Source organism: Dipteris shenzhenensis, chromosome 23, assembly GCF_047967505.1.
Source record: "Dipteris shenzhenensis isolate YYH24624 ecotype China chromosome 23, Dip_SZ_1.0, whole genome shotgun sequence".
Taxonomy (NCBI): domain Eukaryota; kingdom Viridiplantae; phylum Streptophyta; class Polypodiopsida; order Gleicheniales; family Dipteridaceae; genus Dipteris; species Dipteris shenzhenensis.
In genome coordinates, this window is record NC_141618.1 from 23,366,003 (window position 1) to 23,388,948 (window position 22,946).

Genomic DNA, 22,946 nt, shown 5'->3' on the forward strand with positions numbered 1-22,946 from the left:
CGATGAGGAGATTGGGAGATTGGGCACGATGAGGATAGCAAGAGGAGACTCAACCTCTAGGGGCACAATGAGGAGATTGGGCTCCTCCAAGTAGTGGATCCGAGGGGTCTCAACACTTTATACAAGGAGCTCCAACCAGGTGACCATTGGAGGCCACACAGGAGACGCATTTCCTTTATCTTGTTCGATCAGACAGGGCTACCCTCTTTCCCCTTACCGCTTCCTCTTCGTGGCAGAGGCCAGGGGCTATTTTCTACGCTCTCATGTTGCTGGTATTTCAAGCATGAGGCTCCTGATTCGGCAGCAAGAGGAGTTGCTAGACTCAGAGTTCATGGATGACACAACTTTGTTTGTGGGGGGGTCAGTGGCGAGCCTCAAGATGGCTCTAGCCATTTACTATGAGGCATCTAGGGCACAGATTAACTGGCCCAAGTCTGTAGGCTTCTTGACATGCAAGGAGGAGGTACAAGAGATCTGAGACTAGGGGGCAGGTCTCACCTTCAGGTGGATCCCACGCGAATAGACAACGAGGTACCTAGGGTGTCAGGTGGGGCTGGATATCATGGTAGAGCAACATATTGCCTTGGTTCTCGAGAGTGTTCGACGCAAGCTTCTATATTAGAGCTCAGCCAAATTCTCCTTAGCAGGTAGGGCCCTTGTGGGTCAACCAGGTTTTACTTACTACGTCCTGGTACATCGCATCCTATTGGTGCTTATTGTTGTGGAGGAGTAGTGGACGCTATGGGATGGAAGGTTATGCATGGCCAAGAACAAGCTGATAAGAAGAAAATACCCTTTGAAAGTAGAGAGGCAAACCAATCCATAAGCTATGGAGTAGCATGGGACAGCTCAGATGACTGGTGCATAACTTCCTATGGGCATGTTCGGATGGCACACAGAACACCATGGCTAGAGTGGCGTGGTAGACCGTGATCCTTCCATAGGCCCAAGGTGGCTTGGGGATCATAGACCTAGAGATGCAGAGCCTGGCCCTCCTCAGCAAGCGAACCACACTCCGAGCACAGAACGTTGGAAGCTCCTCCTATAGAGGGGACTTCTCAGGAACACCCCTCGGACAGGTAAACAGGGACAACAGTCCTACAGGTGGATGTTCTCGGAGGCACATCTCACAGGGAGAGGATTGCCGGGTTTCAGTGCCAGCCCTTCCTTCAGAGAGGAGTTCGAGAGAGAGCCTATTCTCTGGCACCCGAAGGTCAGGGATGCAGATGGTCCAATGCTAGGACAAAGGATGCACATTGGATGGGCACGGTGGGACAGTGGCCCAGCGAGATCCTTTGGGGCATGGCGATGCCTCCCCAGCGATATAGTCTAGAGCATAGTCACTCGCCCACCTGCGCAGAGTAGGCTTACGTATGACAAAGATCGACTCATTTCGCGAGTCATGGTAGAGCCCTTGGACCCCTCATTGTTGGGATGGGCAGCTCTCACGGACGGGAGTGCCTCTTAGGATGCGTTTTTTCAGGGAGCACCTGGGCTTCATCTGTCGTAGGTTCTATAGGAGGGTGGGACTAGGGGGCCTTCTACAGAGTGAGTCGAACAGGGAGGCAAAGGAGCTAGCGGTCCTGGAGGACATAGAGTGGCAAAGGATCAAGGCGGTCGAACGCTTGGGCAGAGTGTGGCATATAGACCTACCGACTACGGTCCTAGCCATCCCAGAGGGAGCAATTTGGCGACTTTGGCTGTGGAAGGACAGACCTTTGAGGGACATCCAGTGGGAACCGGGAGAGTGGTACTAGCCGGTGTAGGTGGGACACTCAGACAGGATAGAGGAGGTGCCCTTCTTCTCTTATACGACCCACATTGGTAGACGCATCCAATTGGAGGCAGTAGCTTGGACCCTATCGAGGGAGCGACAGGAGGAAGAGAGAGAGAGAGAGAATGAGGTGTGGCTCCACGCAACTGGAATCCCTCAAAACAAGTTGAATACATTCAAAAGGCCTGCCCTGGAAGCTTAGAGAGAGAACAAGAAGAAGAAGAAGAAGAAGAAGAAGAAGAAGAGAGAAGGAGAGAAAGGGGGAGAAACAATCGGCAGAAAGCTGAGAGAGAGAGAGGGAAGAAATTAGCAATGAGAGAGGGAGAAAGAGAAAGAGAGGATTTGAAGTGTTGGTGTGGCTCCACGCAGCTGGAATCCTTGAAAAAAATGGGCTTTACTGAAGCCTCCATAGGGTAAAGGGGCTAGTCTTGTGCACCCCTGTCTTTTTCATAGTGTAAGGGGTTGCGCCTATAGTCTTTTTTATGTTTTTCAAAATGTAAGGGCATCGCATGAATGGAAATAGAGAAAGGATATAATTTTTCCCTTTTAAAAAAAAAGAAAAAAACATTAACTTGGTGGAAAACCTACATACCAAATACTAAAGGCACGTGAGCCAGTCTGCCACATTTAGACTATCTTAACTTCTCATAAGAGCTTGACACCTAGACATATTTTGCCTTTTTCATGCCTGTCTATTGGGTCTTTCCTTGGAGAAAATAGGGGAAGGTGCTGACATTTTAAAGGCACCCGCAGGCCAAAAATGAGCTTTTGAAATGCCCATCGACTTCACTTAGAGAGCATTCCCGCGAGCTGGTTGGAGAATAGGAGGCTTTTACGGCAGATTTTCTCGAAGGAAACGAGGGAACACAACGCTGCCTTCTTTACAGCGATTGTCAAGGTGCTCTCATCTCTGCTCCAGGCGCTGCGGCCCTTTCCAATTCACCAGAATGCTCCAAAATTTTAGCAAATCCTATTTATGCGCTTAAAGTCCATGGATTGTGCGATTTTAGTGGGAGGATTTCTACGACCGAGTTTGAAAGCGAAATTCTGGGTGGGAAGCAAACTATTTTCTTTTCTACCTTCACGCAAAAATCCCTAGGGAGAAGGAATCGAGGACGCGGGAATGTTCTCTTAGGCCTCCATATATGGCAGGCCAAAAACAAACTAGGTCTAAGAGCGATTAACTATTGATTAAGTGTTGATTAACTATTGATTAAGTGTTGATTATGAATGAGGCTGTTGAGCTTCTTCTTGAGCTTGCAATTCGGTGAGCTATGGCGGATGCTCTTTATCACTCAGACTCTCATTCTTCTTCTTCTTCTTCTTCTTCTTCCTGAGCTATGGCGGATGTTCACCTTTTTGCTTCTTCTGCCTCGCCATCCCTCGACTCTTGAGAGCTCTTCGCTTCTTCCCCCCATGACGCTCCCCTCCGACCCCTTCCACTTCATCTTATCCCAATCCTTCGTTTCTCCCTCCCAGGAAGAAATCCTCAAGCGTATCCCTGGCTGGGACGATGCCACATTGAACGATTGCCTCACGCCCTCCCAGCCCCTCGGAACCTCCTCCTCCCCGCAGCAGCCGCGCCTCTCCAACCTCTGCTGCCGCAGCGACTCCCCGGAGCAGTCTTCTCCAGGTGAACCCCCTGCCGAAAAGATCTTCGGAGCTCAGGCCACCCTGGAGTGCGCTTCTCCGGAGACCGAAGGGGAAAAAGAGGCGGATAGTTACAATGCAGCCTTTGAGAGCGATCGTTCTCATTCTCCCAGCAGCCCGGGGGGATGGAGTTTGCCCTTTGGAGGGCTTCGTGATCTTTTCAGTGCTCAATTTCGCACACAGTCGCAAATGGGAATCGAAAACTTGCTGGAAAGCCAACCTGGGCCTTCAGAGGACAATCCTCAGCGTATCGATGGTAAAGGTGAGATTGCACGAGACCGGATTTTTGCTGGACCTGGTGATGAGACACTTGCGCTAATCAGTGCTTGCGCCGGGCCTTCTAGGGTTAGAGAATTCGGACAGCCCTCGAATCTCATTTCCCCAGTGGATATGAAGCGGGTACATGATGTTGAGAAGATACGTTACAGAAGGGGCCGAAAGAACTCGGCCGTAAAGAAATGGCCGACGAAGGAGCGTGAAGAACAATCCTGTTATGATCCCACAAGCCAGGAGCCTTGTTCACCAAGAGAAGCAGCAAGTTGGTGTAAAGGTGCCCCTAGTGATTCAAAAGGTGAAGCTTCAGCCTGTCAACAAAACAGAAGTGACCGGACACAGAATGAATTCGCATTAAAGCCTCCGTGTGCAGAAGAGCTGGGTTTGAGACACCAGAAGTTGGCTTTGCAAGATGGTACTTCTAAGTTTAACAAGCGTGGAGATGCCACGCATGCGCAGCACACATTGCTGGAGGATCCCGAAAAGGAGAGACCTGTTCCCTCAAGATCGAACCAGCTATCTCATGAAGTGACAAAAGCCACACAAGCTTTGATTACATTGAGACATGCGTCAGCCACTGATCCTGCATCTTCAATTCAGAGAGCAGAACGTGGTAGGAAACGCACAAGTGAAGATGGGCAATGTGGTTCGTTTGCAAAGCCTCTTAAGCAAGTAAGCAGTCATGCAAGCAGTGTGCAAGATGTGCCATCCCAACATAAACTTCCCGATGTAGAACACCCTCAAACTACTATTGAGGTGCAGGGAACGGCTATAAAGGAAGGACAGAAAAGTAATCCTCTTGAATTAAGAAAACCCTTGCAGCCTACAGCTCTTCTTGGATCCTCTGATGAGAAGGGTTTGGTTACATCGAAAAGACTATTGACAACGGAAAACAAGGTTACAAATAGTGGGATGGGAAAGATTGACAAAGCAGAAAATCTTTTAGGTCATACTGAGATCCGTAAAGATACTAAGCAGTCTACCAATGGCAAGGGCTCAAGAACATTCCCTGAATCTGTCATGGATGTTGTCATGTTGCATTCAGGTTGCTTGCCGCCATGCAGACCTGATGATCCAGATTTTCTCAGTCTTGTTATGAGTACTGGAGTTAGTCTTCCTCTGCCTTTTTGTCGTGGCAAGAAAAGATAGCATTCACCAAATCTTGTTGTTTTTCCAATTGTCTGAAAGTCACGATTGGAAACGTTTCTTTGAAGCCTTCGAACTGCTAAGACTTTTGTAATATAATGTTCTGGGCTTGTCTCTATCTGAGTTATAAGTCCGATGAATCCACCCAATTAGCTCAAAGAGGTGGTTCAGGCCTCATTGTCTTTCCTGGTAAAAATTGGGATTTATCGTCTGTGTTGATCGGGATTTTGTAACGCTTTGTAGCTTGGGTCTTTGGTGATTCAAGGCATACCATCTTTGCAAGTTTGGCAAGCTGTGTTTAGGAAAATTGCATATGCCTTGTGTTTCAACATGGTCAAAGACCACTTGGTATGTACAAAGACAAAGCCAGAGGCTTAGATAATGCAAGAAAGATTACCAATGAACTTTGTGTGTACGACCATAGGTGCTAGAGAGGGATATATGTTGCGTTGAAATTAATTTTTCAAGAGAAAACAAGCTTTTTGTGTTATTATTATTATGTTTCTTGTTTATTATTCCCAAGTTTGTCATGAAATGTTTTTTTTTTTAAACCTTAAATTGTTCATAATGCTATGAAACATTCCTAGTTATATGAATTGTGCAGGGTTGCAGAAAATAATGCTTCTATTCTATCTTTCAAATATTGAAACCGTACTTATCAAGAAAAGAGGATTAGAGTCGCATGCACTACTAGGAAGCGGTTCGGTCCACATGCTCGCTTTGTGTAGAGGTTTGTTCGAAGCATGTAACATTCTAAGCATATTTCCAGTGCATGCAAATCGTGACAAGGTGAGCGTGCTAGCAAACTTTACAGTCAGATGCAACAGTCAAACATGAAACTATATGGATATGTCTTTGTCACTTTTTTGAAAGCAGGAAAATTTTGACACAGGTAGCCAGATGATGGAAAGTAGGCTTGAGCTACTACTGAGTCTCAAAGATGCCTTCAGAGTGTATGATGGATTGCCAAGGAGAGTGTGGTCGCATGGATTGTGATGATTGCAGCATCTGCTCAGCATAAATATGATCAAGAGGCTCTGATATTGTTATAGCAAGTGTTACGAGATGGCATAGAGCCAGAGATAAGTTTACATATCTCATTATCCTGAAAGCACGTTCAAGCATGGAACCTTACACCAGGGGAAAACGATTCATAGCCACACCTTGAGATGTTTGGGCTTGAAGCGGATGTCTCTGTGGGGGCACCCTATTGACACATTTGGAAAGTGTGGGAGGCTTAGAAGAATGTAGGGTTTTTGAAAAACTGCCAAATTAAGGCTCCGTGACATAGCATCAATTTGTTAGAAACCCACATGGCAATTTACATGCCTTCATCTAAGGCCTAGCACAGGCTTCTGAGATCTATTTAAAATGCTAACAAATTTGACATCCTATGGTTCTATCGCTCCAAGTGGCATTTGCTGAAAATTTTGCAATGCTTGATGGGAATGATCCGCAATCATTGCACGTGTGTATCTGCATAAGTCTAGAATATATTCAATCTTACAAATTAGTTCTTTTGTCAAATGAGCGAAGAACAAAGGAGAGAGAAAGGGATTGTCTATTTCTCTGCTGTCTCCCTCCATTCCTTCACTTCAGTTCTATCAGCCATAGAATTACTTTCTTCAAGTCTATGACATCAAAGCAAGCAATTTCCATTTGGATACTCCTTGAGAAACCACCAAGATATTTTCAGGACTGTCCATGCTGAGTTTCTCAAAACAATCTCTCACTAACTCTCCCATACTTTGTCTAATGTGATCTTTGATCTGGGCCTTAAATCCATTCCAAATCTATAAGATCATTCCTTGTGATGCAAGTGCTTGACGCCATAAGGCTGCTGAACCTTCAAGTAGGAGAGGCGAAATTCAGTTTTGCCCCATATGTTGGCTTCTCACATGTGAAGTGCATATCGAGACTTTGCAACCATCCAAGAAGTGTGATTATCTCCATTATACTTCATCATCTAAGCATGCTTCTCCCCTCGTTTGATACGATCTGATTGTCTCGAACGCTTCCCCTTGACGTGCCTAAATGTTCAGATGGCATCAATTTGTAATATCTTCCATGAAGTTTTACTTTCCTAGGCACAATCGTAGATCTCCTTTCCCATTTCTCTTGGTCGTAATCCATGAGTTCCTCATCTTCATCAAAATCCACATCATCATCCTCTCTTTCTTCTTACAATATATGCTCAACTCCTTGAAACCTTCTGGGCTATGCTCTCTTTTCTTTTTTCATGACTTTTCCTTAACCTTCTCCCTCTCTTGCTCCCTTCTTGGCAGAGTTTTATCTCTTCTTCATTGTCAGCCTTAAAAGGCTCAAACACACCTTCACTTTCGTGTTCCTGGACTGGCGTTTCATCATCACACCTTGCCATGGGCAGTTCCTCTTCACATCAGATTCGATTGGAGTCATCTTGTCCATGAACCGGACTAATCTCTTCTTTTCATGGGAGTGGGGATTGTTAAGGGTAAGAGACGACTATCCACCATGGCTGCAAAGGAAACATTGACTCGACGCCTTATTTCTTCACACAAACACAAAACAAGTAATCCTAAGGATGACTTAAGGCTACGATTTCAAGTTTAAACCAAATAAATCAACGGGAGACCTTAGGCTCTGATACCTGGTAGAACCGTGCTAATGTATGTTTTAAAGGATTTATTGCCCAGAGCTCTAGCATAGAGATACATGCTATTTTAGGAGCCCTTTGAAATCAGGAAGAACAACTAGTTACACACTCTCTCTACCTTAGCCACCTTAGCTTATAACACAAATCATCTCTAAGTTGCCATGTCTCCATTCATCGTGATGTGATGACCACCAACATCCTCCTTGATGAAACCTTGGTGGCCAAAGTCTCATATTTTGGTAAGGGGCAGTGCTATCGGGCACGTCGAGTGACCCCTTTTTAATTAAAACAAGAAATTTATAACCATTAATTGAAAAGATAAACCATAACACATACGTTCACATAACTGAAATAAATGAGGGGTGCAAATGAGAGTCACCCACTACTAGCCCTCAAGCACACTTTTGTATTCAAGTAACCTTGAATCTTAAGAAAATATTTTTTCAAATCTAAGGATGGAACCTAAGGAAAACCAAGAACTAAAACGACTCCTTTATAACCATAGGATGGAATAACAATGCTTCAATAAATACAATGAAAACAAATGAAGTCTATGTATCTAAGATTGGAGAGAACTTTGGAATCTCTTTGAAGTGTCAAAAACTCAGCCAACGGAATAGGATGAAAGTAAAGTTCTAAGAGAAAAATATGCATAAGGATTGTGCACCACATTTCAACACATAGTGATGAGCAAGAGAGATGAACACCAGTCTTTGGCCATATAAAATGTGCAATCTCCATACCCTAACTCCATAAATCATGTTCCCTTATATCCTTACTCTCATATGGAGAATGGTACAAGTGCCATTCTAATCTAATATTTCACATATGTTTCCATCCTCTCATTTAGCATGCCAATGCTGCCAATGCGTAGAGGGGTCATAGGAAAATTAAGTCTTCTAGTCTTCATTGTGCATTATTTATGTGCATGGATAGAGGTGTCATGGGGAAATTTTCTAAAAAGAGAATTAAAAACCACTTAATTGATTTATCAAAGTTATTTTCCACTATACAGGCTAATAATTTTTATTAAATGAATATATCTATATAATTATGCAATTGCTCGTCTGGGATTCAACAATTTGAAAAACGAGGAAGCAGCCAAGTTCTCAACAACAAGCATGCAAGGATGAGGTAACAAAAGCAACCGAAGCTTCAAAAGGATAGTTCTAGCTCTAAAATTAATAAAAAAGTTATAAAAAGAGAATTTTAAAAATGAAGTACGCTTATGAAAAGCACATAATTAATGCAATTAGGCCTAGAACATTTAAATTTGCCCTAGGCCTCTAAGGTCATATCTTGAGCTGGACTTATTAGAATCTACCCAAACTGACCCAATGGTTGCAATTCATTGTGTACTTTTTAGTGTTAATGTCAGTTATCAGGTTATAGCCAATTATAGTTTATTGGTTCTGCAGATTAGTTCCTTCTATGTAGTTGTAAGAATCAACATTATTGTTTAGATACACCAAGGCTCATCAAAAACAATAAGGAAATTGAAGGGTATAGAATCCATTGGAGTTGGGTATGGAAACCTAGTGGATCTCTGAACCTAATCTCGTAAGGCATGCTAGCAAGTTGAGGGTGCTTCAAAAAAGCAACATCAAGTCATAAGGGCTTAGACAACCCAATGGGTTGTGAAATGCATGTGTATATTGGAGTCCACCCCATGCTCTAGCTCTCATCATCCTATCATCATAATGTGACTAGCATAGAAAGTGGCTAATCCTTTTGCAAAAACATGCCACTATCTCCACAAATGGCTTTCGGGTTATTTTTTATGGTTATCGTTGTCGTATGTATGACAACCGGCATGACAATTGTATAGGACTTATTGGCACACTTTCCAGAGGGTTGTACGATCTTCGCAGATGGCAAACAGGCTATTACTAAAGCAAATGCAACTACTGAGTTATTTCAAATACACACTTGTGGCGTGACAGATTAGGACCTCTCGATCATGGAAGTTTGGTAAAATTGCATTCCAAGCACATGGTGGTAGACCTTCCACCCATGCATGCACTTATTAAACATGTTTGTGAGTGCTGCTTGTTGGATACAATGCATCATTTCTCATTTCCAAAAGATGGGACCGTTGGTACATCCACAAAGTTGCATCTCATGCATAGTGATGTATGCAGGCCGATGCGGATAGCATAACTTGGGGGCTATTTATATTTTGTCACCTTTGTGGATGACTTCACCAGACGTACTTGGATTTATCCTCTGAAGTCTAAGTCTGATGTCTTTTCTTGTTTCAAGCACTTTCCTACCATGGCTGAAAAGGAGAGTGGAAACAAGCTCTTGACCCTACGCACTAACAGGGGGGTGAGTATGATGTGAAAGTGATGCATGTGTTAGGATGGAAAAGTCTCATAGTGTAAGAACCATGGGTAAAATGATCACCGAATTGAAGAAGACTAATGCATTGACTTATATGAGATGACCAGTCAGATGTCTAAAGTCCTATAATAAAAAACTGGAGTTAAAAAATTTGTCAATGCCTTCATCCTCGTCAACTTTCTAGCTCACTATGCCTTTGCCAATCCTTCATGAGGCTCTTATTTGTGTAGAGGAATTCAAGGTGGATATGCAACAACCACTATTACCAATTTAGAGTGCAAGAGTAGCCTCTATGGGGACAAATCTCTCTCTCTCTCTCTCTCTCTCTCTCTCTCTCTCTCTCTCTCTCTCTCTCTCTCTCTCTCTCTCTCTCTCTCTCTCTCCCCATGCATGCACGTGTGTGTGTGTGTGTACACAAGCACATGAATATATGCATGCATGTAGCACGTGCACATGTGTGTGTGTGTGTACATGTGTGCGAATATATGCACACGTGTGCATGCGTGTGTGTGTGTGTGTGTGTTTGTGTGTAGGAACATGGTACTACATGTTAGGGCTATGTGCACTTTTGTTGTGTCTTCTACGATCCTTTTTGTCATGGGTCTATGCATCAGGTTTGTGCTATGTATTCCAAGGGTTATGCGAGTGCATTAGGTTGGTGCGCAACCTGTGTGTGGTTGTGTGTCTTGCCTCTATCATTCATGTGTTGCATGAGTGCATGCTATCACTGTGTGTGATGTGTTTATGTTGTATGTGTTGTGTGTGGTGTCTTTTTTTTGCATGTGTTATGTGTGGTATATTTGTTGCATGTATTGTGTGTGCACATGTTGTGTGTGTCATGTGCTTATGGTGGCTAGTTGGAGTGTTGTTGCTAGCTAGTCTATTGTGGCTAGTTAGTGTCTGGTTCTTACTATTGGGTGTGTTAATTGTGTTGTGTTGTGTATACACATTGTACATAGAGTGTGTTGAGTAGTAGAGGATGACATGTAATAGCATGGCATAAAGGCAAAAGGGGTTATCTCTTGTATGGAGATGAGAATGTGTGATGAATGTAATCATGTTGGGCATCCCATAATGAAGGAGTTTTGGTGAGCATGCATCCCTCTCTTATCCTTGTGGGTTCTTGCATTAACACTTTGGTATTAGAACTTCTTAGGCAAAAGCAATTTGGAGTTGAGGTTGGCTTGTTCATCAAGTTGGCTTGTCATCAAGTTAAATGCTTTGAAAGTCCTGTGTTGAGCGAGCGGGTGGCCATAATAGACTCATTTGAGAGCCTAAGTAATGATGAAGATCAAGTTCTCAAAATGGTTTTTCCTAGAAATGATGGAACATAGGGCTCCAAAGGCGATGAGCCTCCACATTTTGGGTAGATGGAGGCCAAGAAGCTGATCACTATAACACAATTGAGATGTCTACAGAACTATGATTGCAAGAAATTCTGCCTAATGAGGATTCAAGGGTGCCATTAGGAAGATCTAGAGGGAATCTAATCATAGGGAAAAGCTCAATTTCTTCCTCACAAGCTAAGGTTTTCCCATAGGCACGCATTTGGGTCTCTTGTGAAGCAGGAAGATACATCCAAATGCTCTGTATGTAGTGCTTGACAAGAATAGCTGTTGGTATTCATGTTTCAAATCATAGCTTACATAGCAAAGCTACTAAATATATCTCCTTAAGAGGTCCAAAGTCTATTGTTCAATTGAAAGAATATCCCCTTCTCAAAAGAATATCCCCTTCTCAAAAGGATATCAATCAGGTAAGAAGTCATCTAGCAGCTAGCACTTTTCATCTATTTTGTAGCATGTGGGAAGGAAAAGCCATCAACAATAGGCACCACATGAGTGACTCCATCACCTGAATCAATAACAAGTTTGGTCAAAAGACAAACATTTGTGAGAGCTACTTGATTTTGAATGAAGATGTCAAATTGGTAAGCCTCAAACATAGGTTGCATTAAAGCCATGATTTCAATACATGCAAAGTATACTTTATACTGTTGCTTAAACTTGGCTATCATATTCACAGTGTTTGGACGTGCTTGTCTAAAGCTTAGGCTGGATAAGCTAGGAAAGCAACTTCATGGCCAACACCATTATAGTACTACAAATGCCTTCCAAAGGGCACCAAGCTTGTCAAAGGGCTTAGATTAGAAACTTGATGATATAGATGTGGGAGAATCCCGTGCCAACCTTTGACATCAATTGGAAGTTACATACCCTATGAATAATGGTGTGTACTAAAGACTGGGAAGACATGTTGTTGAAAGTTGCCTATATGGTTGGAGACCAAGCAAGGGTTCATTGCTTTCCCTCTTTCATTTAAATTTCACAATTTACTAAAGTTGGGCAAGTTGATGCTGATACCAGAGGTAGTTTGATTCCTGGTTGGAGAATGGTTGATGCATATACCTCACATGAAGTGAGAATAAATTGCCAGGAATTACTATTTATGGTGTACTTGGTGAATGAAAACTTGATCCCTCACATAAGTTGAGTGGATTTGAAGATAGAAAAATTCAGTTTGGCGTGTGCCTTGAATGTAGTGTGGTTGATGCCATTTATACCCAAAAATTGAAGTTTATTGATGCCTCAAGTGAGAGAGTAAATGTTAGATTTGCATACACTTGCAAGCAAGGATGTTTTTATCGAAGCTATGCTTGTATATTAATATTAAATCTTGGCGAAAGTTTATCGAGCTAGTTTTTTTAGTTTCACTATATTTATATAACATATTAGAAATTTATATATTTTCTTTTAAAATTTAAAGAAAAACTTGTAAATCTTGGCGAAACTTTAAATTTATTCTCATAAAAGTTTCAAATCTTGGCAAATTTTTCAAGCCTTTATTTTTATTAGGTCATACAAACTTTCGACACCAATATAAAAGTTTCACTTCTTTACGAAACTAATAGGAAAAAATCATCTATGCTTGCAAGTGTTGGATTTGGAGTGGTTTATGCTTTGCTGTAATTTGAAAAGATGGGAGAAGTTTCTCAGATTATGCAAATTGTGGGTGAGAATCTCACAAAAGATAACTATAGTGTTTAGTCCTATCGCATGGAATATTTCCTCATGGGTAAAGTGGTATGGGGTTTAATTACGGGAGAAGATGAATGCCCTGAGTTACCACGGGATGACCCAAAAAAGGAGTAAAAATTGGAATATAGGACGGATTGAGAAATTCATGGAAGGTGTTGCATTGGATATCAATATGTATTTCAGAAACTCTCATTCCAAATGTCAAGAAGGCCAACACTCCAAAAGAGGCTTGCAATATAATTCAAAAAATGTATGGTAAAAGTATCAAAGTGAGAAAAATTCAGCTCAAGGAGAGACTCCATGGAATGTGGAGAGGCAACCAAAGTACATATTATGTTGCAAAAATTAGACAAATAATGGAGGGTTTGGCCACCGTTAACTGCAATGTGGAAAATGCTGACCTAGTTTCCTCCATGCTAAATGAACTAGGCCACAATATAAACCCTTGGAAGATGATGATCTAGTTTCCTTCATTCATCTCTATGAGAGGTTCTATGCCAGATTTCAAAGATCTAGTTTGCCTTATGCATGACGAAATAAGTGAAACTTGGACTAAAAGGGTCAAGTTGTAGTGGAAGAGATAATTTGTTCTACCATAGGAGAGGTAGTCTAGGTGATTTGGGAGGCAACACTAGACCTCCTAGAGGCCGTGGTAGAGACTCATATGCTCATGAATACCCTATGGATAGAGAGAAATATATGCCTTGAGTTCATGTTCTATGGAAAGAGGAAGGGGGAGAATCCCCAACTATGGTAGAGGCAGGGCCACCCATGCACAAGGAGCTGGAAATTGCCATTTTTGTGGCAAGTTTTGCCATTATGAGAGGGACTATTATGCCAAACAAAATTCTAGCCATAGAGGACAAGGTGGAAGGAATCAATACAACAATTATGTTGGCCAAAGGAGTATGATTATGAGCATAGGCATAAAGCTCATTTATTTAGCATGGAGCATGATATGGGCAGCATGTCAGTGCCATCATAAAGTGATGATCGATCTATTGACTCTGGTGCCACCAATCATATGACCTACCCATGGTGTATGGTTCATTCATAAAGATAAGATGCTAGATGGTGAGTTTGTGGCTATGGGTAATGATAAATGCATAGAACCACTCACATTGGAAACATTCCATTGGTTGATAAGAATGGTGTAGAGAACACTTTGAGTGATGTATTGTATGTTCCTACCATCACTAAAAATCTTGCATCAATGGGTCAAATGGCTTGTAGAGAACACTTTGAGTGATGTAATGTATGTTCCTACCATCACTAAAATCTTCAATCGGTGGGTCAAATGGCTGATTAAGACCATCAAGTGAGATTTATTAAATTTGGATGCTTTGAGGAAGAGTTTCACAATGGTAGAGTTGGGAAAGTGGTTGCCAAAAGTCATAAGAGAGGGAGACTATTACCTTTGATGCAATAACACCTTATTTAAAGGTTGAAGGAGATGCAAAGAAAAGAACTTGTGAGAGGATTGCCTATTTCTAGTCATTTGGGTTTTAGATATGTGTGTCTAGCATGTCAATATGCCAAGAAATCTTGTTTGCCATTTCCAAAGAGGGGAGAGTGAGTAGACACCCTTTGAAAATCATGCATTCTTATACTTGGGGACCCACTGATAATGTATCACGAGGTTCACACACACAAGTAATGGCGATGAAGATATGTCTTATGAGTGTTTGATGATTAATTGCATGATCAAGGCATAAAAGGGTGGATTACTTATACATATACTCCACAACAAAATGCAATTGCAAAAAAAAAAAGAGAGTGATTGGGGATATGTCTAAAGCTATAATGGATGAGATGCATATGCCTTTGATAGATTGGGCTAAAGCAGTGCACATAATGAATAGAACTCCTACGGATTCCATATTTCCATATATGGTATGACACCATATGAGAATATTTATGGAAACAAGCCAACTTTGGCATACTTTAAAGTATTTGGATGTGTTTGTTATGTCCATGTGCCTAGTGAGGTAAGGAAGAAATTGGAACCAAGAGCGATGAAGTGTGTGCTCCTTGGATATCCCACAGAAAGAAAAGAGTATAAGTGCTATGATCCTACCACAAGGCAAGTGTATGAGGGTAAGGTGTCAAGTTTAGTGAGTATAAGTCTTGGTATCAGACCAAACCAATTGTGGTTGAAGGTGCACACATGCTAAAGGATGATAAGGCTTAATTGTTGGAAGTTGTACCTTGAATAAGTGAGGCTATGTCAGGCCCATCTCAGCATGAGGAAAGTGCGGATAGTGTTAACCCTTGGAGTTAAAGACTCAGGGTGAATAGTCATGTGGATAAAGGGAAGGAAAAGATTGATGTTGATGAGAGCATAGAAGAAGAAATTGGAGATGAAGAAAGCAATTTTTAGCTTGTTAAATCTCGAGATACCAAGCATGCAATAGGATTTGTTCCACCAATGCTACAAAACAATTGTCAAGTGCTTAACCAATGAGGAGATTGGAAAGGGTTAAGCATCCCGTGGATATATTTATATAAAATGGCTACATGAGAATGCATTTTGCTTATACGACTACAAGAGTACAACATTTGGGGCCTAGTGCCCACTTGCTTTGAGGAAGTAGTAAAAAATTAAAATTGGAGAGTAGTCATGACTGAGTAGATGGATGTCGTAGTCAAGAATCATACTTGATAGCTTGTGAAGCCACCTAAGTGTAAGAATTGTATAGGCTATAAATGGCTATATATCGTGAAGTGTACATCGGATGGTACGATGGAAAGATACAATAAAATATTAGTTGCAAAAGGGTATGCACAAAAGTATGGGCTAGCTTATAATGAGACGTTCAGCCAGCTATCAAGATGACAACGATAAGAATAGTAATTTCATTGGCAAGCATGCACAGATGGAAAGTTTGGCAACTGCATGTTAAAAATGCATTTCTAAATGGTACTTTACATGAGCATCAGCCGAAGGGGTATGTGCACCCCAAATACCCAATTTATGCGTGCGAATTGAAGAAAGCACTACATGGGCTGAAGCAACCTCCTAGAGCTTGGTGTGAAAGAATAATGAATACTTTACTAAGTATGCATTTCAAACAATCAAAATATGATAGCTCACTTTATCTGAAGCAAGATGAATGTAATCCTATTGGGCATCCCATAATAATGAAGGATGAGTTTTCATGAGTATGTATCCCTATTTTGTCCTTGTGGGTTCTTGCATTTACATAGGACAACCCTTATTCATATACATCGAGATTTGTCTCCCCTTTTGCAAGGAGTTCATAAGACGAATGAAACCTGCCAATTTTTCTAAAGCATGTAGCTTAATGTGTCAACTTGTAATTGACTACTATAGAGTATTGCTCCTACACTTTCTATTTCATTCAATCAAATTGTAGGTTTCTAGACACCAAGATGATCTACAATAGGAGATCTCCAATTTGAAGGCCATCTTGATCTATTTGGGAAATGTACATTTATGAAACATCAATCCTTGATAAAGGATTTCTAGCCCCATTCTCTATTACAATATTCTTCTAAATTCCTAACCAAAAATCTTGCCACATCCAACCAATCTACCTAATTCTGACCAAAATACTCCTTGTTCTTGCATGGCCTAATTTGAGAATGGGATAAATAAAAATGCATATTTATCAACCTTACTGCTTCTCCTCAAATGCAATCTATCTTGTGCTAAAGTCACTCTATTTTGACTTCTACAAATCACCACATCTTGAAGTCGAATCCACTTAGTAATAACAAGGCCCACTACATCTTTTGACTTTATCAATTGCTCTTGATTAAACATCCTTAGGAATTTATGCCTACATTTCACTTTAATGATTAACTTAAGACAACTAATGGAGGAACTAGCTTCATTAATAGCTGAATAAAATAAAGCATGATTTTTTTATGTTAAATCTAATCATATTAATATCAATAAAAGGAGAAAGTAAACTCTAGCCTAACTAAAAAACATACACGTTTAAGAGGGTTCCTAAATCCCACTTTAAAAGATGTTTTTTCACTCTAATATCTCATTTATTTTATGCCATAATATAAGGTTAAAATATCACTAAATTAATTGTTGTCTAAGGTCTTTCTCTGCACGAACTACCTTCAATGTCACCGATTTCCTCTATTGTTTTTATCCATCACTGCACGAACTACCTTCAATGTCACCGATTTCCTCTATTTTGTTTCTCTGCACGAACTACCTTCAATGTCACCGATTTCCTCTATTGTTTTTATCCATCACTTCTAACAAGGCTACATCAAACTAATTATCTATTTTCTCTAAGGTTTCATATCAAGTATGTTTGCAATTCAATCTCCGAAAAAACCAAGGGTGCTCAAGATTCAATCTTTCTCTTAAACATGTTAGTTTTTCAAAATTGCTAAGCAATGAAGCTCTCTTATTATAGATGGAAGTGTGAATTTTCATAAGTTTGATTATCTCAACCCTGACCAATACATGATAATACTTGGCTCTCCTCGATCAACAATCTACATAGAACATGGCTTTCTTGGTCGCATGTCTTCAAAGTTCAACATGTGGGCACATGACTTCCTTAATCATGTCATAGGAATTGAAATTCCATATGATCTAGTATGTATTAGGCTATTTCATGAGAATGACAAGGTGAATTAGCCTATGATAGAAGAAGGCTATGAAAGATTCTATGCTAAGGGCCCAAAGTTGAGGCGGCAGGGCATGTCACCATGTAAGAGGACCATGGGTGTTTTATTAGAGAAATTTCCATCCATACATGTCCATTCTTGAGAGATTTTGTGAGAGATTTCAGTTCCAATTTGAGAGAGAGAGAGAGTTCTTTCTTTGTGTGTGAGAAAGAGATAGGAAGAGAGAGAAAGGTAGTCTTTCTTAGTATTCTCTGAGAGAGACTCTATTTTTAGAGAAAGAGAGAGAGAGAGAGAGAGAGAGAGAGAGAGAGAGAGAGAGAGAGAGATACTTTCTATTCCATCTACAACAAGGAAAGGTTTATGGTAATGGTGACTGCCAACAAGCACTTATAGGCTACATCCATGCCAATAGCTGTAGAGGAGACTACTTTCTTCTAAGGCGAGCTCCAACTAAGGTGCAAACAACATTGTCCAGTGATTTGAAGCCTCAACAACAAGCATCTAAGTACCTCGAGAGCCTATCTATAGCAACCCTATGACCTACACAATAGGGAAGATTTCCCTTGACTCAGGTAGCAATGCTCATGGGAGGCTCTCCAAACGAGGCAACTCCTCAAATGGCTGATTTGCGATGCACCAACAAATGAGACGCTTCTCCAAAGGCCTCTTCAGCGAGCTGCAACAAGTAGCCCATCTACAGCAAATAGCCACCTCTCCATCACCTTAAGCCCACGCACCTCCATTGCCATCTACTTCCTCTCCATCACCATCTACTTCCTCTAGCAGACAAAGGCAACTCTCATGCTTTTGTTCTTCCTCACATCTACCTCTAGAGTATTGGCCTCTTTAGTGCCATCTCTGAAATGGCACATGCTCCAATCACCCAAATGACGGGCAGAGCTACTACTTGGCTCACATAATCAACATTGTAGATCTCGCTCTATGCCCTACGCCACTACAAATAAGGTCACAAGCTTCCATAATGGCAAGCTATTGCTGTACCTCCTTCTTCACAGATAGCGATCCATCTACATGCCTTTGACCATGCAGTTGCTCACACGTCCACAACAACAATTGCCTTCAGCTCTTGCATGCCAAATGACCAGGCACACCTCGTACGTAGATCGCAAGCCCAGCTCTTAGTCAACGAGCCCCTATGCCTTCTTCCGAGCAAAGCCAGAGCAACAATCTTCCACGAACTCCAAAGCTCCACACCTACACAGGCACCCTCAATGAAAATCGCCAGATGACAGAATCTCTTCAATTTTGTCAAAATCTTAACAGAATCCGAGGGCACCTCCAAGGAATCTCAACAAATTCTGATGGCACCTCCAATGAATATTCTAGCCTCACCTTATCCTTAGAGTGATGTGGCATCACGCTCTAAGTGACACATCATCACCTCATCTTATCCTCCCAAACCACGTCAGCAACAATTGACACCACATTCTCATCTACATTAGCAATTGACATGTAAGCACCACATTCTCAACCACGTCAGCAATTGACATGTAAGCACCACATTCTCATCCATGTTAGTACATCCACATCATCATCCATGTCATCACCCATGTCATATGCCACATCATTAGGGTTGACCAATCAACTACCCTGTCCAGTCACCTACCACCTCAGTAGGCCCAGTCACCTACCACCTCAGCTGCCCAGTCAGTTGTGCCAGCTAGGCACCCCTACCTCCTCCCAAGCACACTATGCACACTGCACGTGCACACAGGTGACATCTCGGCACACCTCTTCACAAGCACACCCCTTGCTAGGCACAGTCATTTCATCTGACCCTACCACATCATCACTAAGCACATTTTCACCCTTTTTGCCCCTCCACCTAAATCAATCTATATCTCTTCATCCAGGAAGAACTTGAGGGCGCTCCAAAAAGGGAAAACGATCGATTTTCGTGCTCTACACGTCAACACATCATGCCTACATTTCAATTCAAGTATCATACACTTTTGAGCCTCGCCAACAAATCCACTTCCTACACACACATCAGCCTCTACATCGACGCATCTGACCCAGCACCTAAAACGAACAAAGAAAAGAAATTATTTGCTGATTTTTCATCGCTTGATGGTTGGTCTAGTTCTAGTTCAGGGTAGATTAGATAATCCACAGTGGAGAGAACTCTAAAGCAACCAATCGAAGCCATGCCGAAAAAGTCCTAAATAGTTTGTACTCGAAGTCAGTCTGGATGCTCACATGCGATTTCACATCATCACATTACCTGAAACCTAACGTTCATCAGTTCAGTGTGAGCAAACTTCAGAGTGTTCAAAGAATTTGATCGATAACTCAAATGGGCAGATAGCACATGATTTGATTTCACACACACATGCCATCATTGTAAAGCCTGTTTGGCTAACTTACGGCATTGTGCACATATTTTCAAGCCTTGTAAAGCTTCTTGGCTATTCTCAACATCATTTGCCACAAGCCTTGTAACAGATTCAGACAGTGATTTTCACATACACTTTGAGTACATTTCTTACACCATGTCTATGACTAGCAACCTCAATCTGGAGGCATCTGCTAAGTTAGACAACTCCAATTACAGCACATGGAAATAAGAAATGGAGACCATTCTTGTACTTCAGGACAAATGGGAGAATGTTAATGGGTCTACACCTAGACCATTGGACAATCCAGTCACCAGCAGTAGCTCTACTCCACCTATTGTCACAGCACCAGCAGCAGGATCTTCAGCTACACCGAGAGTATTCGCACCTGTAGCATATCCTGCCATGGACCAAGCATAGGCAAAATGGGACAAGAAAGACAAGTATGCATATCATCTGATCACGCAAAATGTGCAAGATGTCATGCTAGGATAGCTCAACACAGTCAAGACATCAAAAGAAGCATGGAATATGTTTGCAGCTCTTTATGAGTCCAAGAACACTTCCAGGATTCTCACACTGAGAAACCAAATAATCCAAAGTTTTTGCAATGGCAGCGAAACCGGTCATGCTTATGTACTCAGGATCAAGGATTATGACAATCAACTCGCAGCACAACAAGAGAGACCATGAATCCAATAGAAATTGTTCAAGTCATCCTGAATGGACTAGGAGAGGGATGTAGGCATCCTCTACATGGTTGCCACGTGTTTAAGGAAGTGTCGAGTAGGGGGGGCCCACACCTCGGCCTCCTAGCCATGCACATCTCCCCACTTTCCAAAAGGAGCTGGCTGGGATAGTGGGGAGAGTCTCAACTTTATATCCAAGGCCCCTCAAGTGTCACCATTATATATGGGATTTCTACCCCATTTCCACATGTCACCTACGCTTGCCAAGGGCCTCTTAGCCCCTCTAATATTCACATATTTTTTATCAAGGTGCCACCATGAAAGGGCTTAGGACCACATACCAAGGTCCATTTCTAACACTCTCTCGTGGGCCTAACCCCACGAATGTCAAACTGCCAGTCCACAGATGCTACACACCCACTCAGGGCACAAACAACCAATCACATGCGGTTGTCCCCACTGATAGCCTAGACCACCAATCAATACTGCACAGTCCACTAACACAGGGCATCGATTCCCACGTCAATCATTACATCACGAAAAGCACATCACCTCCCGCATGTGCAACCACCAGGGAATCGCGCATGTCGACTTTCACGAACAGTCGCCATCACCGCCATAGTCCACAAGCCGATTGCCTACTTTGATACCACTAGAGGTAGATCATATGTGCATAGCACTAATCCAATAGAGTGCTATAAAGAAATGGGTTAGATGCCCTAACCCTAACCCTAAAAGTGTTTGTATATATACTACATTTTCAACTAAATCTAGTGTAGAGTTAGTCATTTGTGGTGTGCTCTCTAGCTATGCCTTCTCTCCTCATCTCCACTCTTCTCCTCTCCCCTCTTTATATTTTGTCAGGTGGTTGCTCCATTACTTAGTGAGATTGCATGATTATTAATCCTTCACTAGGACAATTCTAAGTATTGCACATAACGGTTTCCTTTCTGCAACACTTAGTTAGTGTGCAATAAATGGTTTTACACAATCTCCTTCTACAGCCTTTAATATACCTCTTGCAATATCAAACATGTGAGCATATAGGCCCTCTCCCTCCCTTGTTGAAATACTTCTACATGGGCTTTCTAGCATTGAGCTTTTTAAGAACTTCTAGAATCATCCTTGGCTATTCACTTCTACTAAGAGTCTCTATTCACAACCTTCTCGAAATCAAGACTTGCCTAGATTTAGTGAGTTCTCTCAAACCTAGATTAAACTTGAAGCATGTTCCTTTTAAAAGAAGACATAGAGTTTTCCACAATCTAGTACAAGCTTAACAAAAGATTCAAAGCTTTCTTTCCTTTAGGAATAAGAATAATAACATCGATGAAACAAATGATACAACCACTTATAGCAAAGAAGCTTATGAATTCCATCCAACTCTCATGGTGAAAATCTACTCTAATATTGCTAAGATGCCTCTTGACCCAAGTTAGCTACCCAATATTCACCAATAAAAGACGTACCTAACACCATCAAATTGATACAACTACCCATGACCAAGAAGCTCCTACATTCCATTCGACTCTTGTGACGAAGGCTTGCTCTAATACGTCTGAGACTACTCCCAATCCAAGTCAACCAACGATGATCATCTTCACTAAACCAAAGATTAAGAACAAACTATATCTAACACCATCAAAACAACAACCACCCATCGTAGAACTCTTTTAGCTTACCTCAACCATGTCATAGGTAAGCCGACCACGTCATAGGTAAGGTCCATAGCTTGATGCTACCTAAGGGAAGCAAGAGATTAGCTTACCAATGTGTTATGCCTATGGTCAAGATCCATAATCCCTATATCGACCAATGAATTCCCCGAGCTCAAGGCTTGATGCCAGTATAGAGCCTTAGCCTTTATGCCATGGCTAAATATAGCCAAAATGCTCTTTACCCCATAGACCTCTATCCAAAAGGTATTCTTTATCCTTTGCCCTACCCTAGGCTAATAACCTCACCCTCTAGGACCCCACCTAACCTTACAGCAACCTATTGGCAACCACAAATTAATAGCATGTATTATGGTATTATTATTGGCAACCTATTGGCAACCACAAATTAGTAACATGTATTATAACAAAACAATTGCCTTGTAGGGCACAAGTGACCAACCACTTTGTTTGACTCTTGGTAATACTTCTATAGGCTCCCAACCATCCATAAGAATAAAGCTATCCAATGTGTTAAGAAGATCTATTTATGGAATTGTAAGTTATCCACATTGTTTGAAAAATTTTTGAAAAATACAAACCATTTTGAGGAGCCTAGCACTGAGAACGTGGGTCAATTTATAGGATTTCATGTGATTTTAAAGTAGAGCTCGCGTCCAATGAGCAATATTTTGAGTCGTTGCTTTCATACTTAGTGACAATAGCTAATCCTTTGTTAAGTTGGAAAAGCTGAATGGTGGAACTA

General features: G+C 41.6%; 1 protein-coding gene across 1 annotated transcript; it reads left to right on the forward strand.

Annotated features, from left to right (window-relative positions):
- Positions 1 to 3,056: 3,056 nt before the first annotated feature.
- On the forward strand, positions 3,057 to 5,094 carry LOC147887132 (uncharacterized). Its single transcript, XM_087394701.1, has one exon. It carries the CDS (start codon positions 3,122 to 3,124, stop codon positions 4,844 to 4,846), a length of 1,725 nt encoding a protein of 574 aa, XP_087250827.1. The 5' UTR covers positions 3,057 to 3,121; the 3' UTR covers positions 4,847 to 5,094.
- Positions 5,095 to 22,946: the final 17,852 nt, after the last annotated feature.

What these genes read in the sequence shown, in the direction of transcription:
- LOC147887132 (XM_087394701.1), top strand. Translation starts at nt 3,122, where the DNA reads ATGTTCACCTTTTTGCTTCTTCTGCCTCGCCATCCCTCGACTCTTGAG.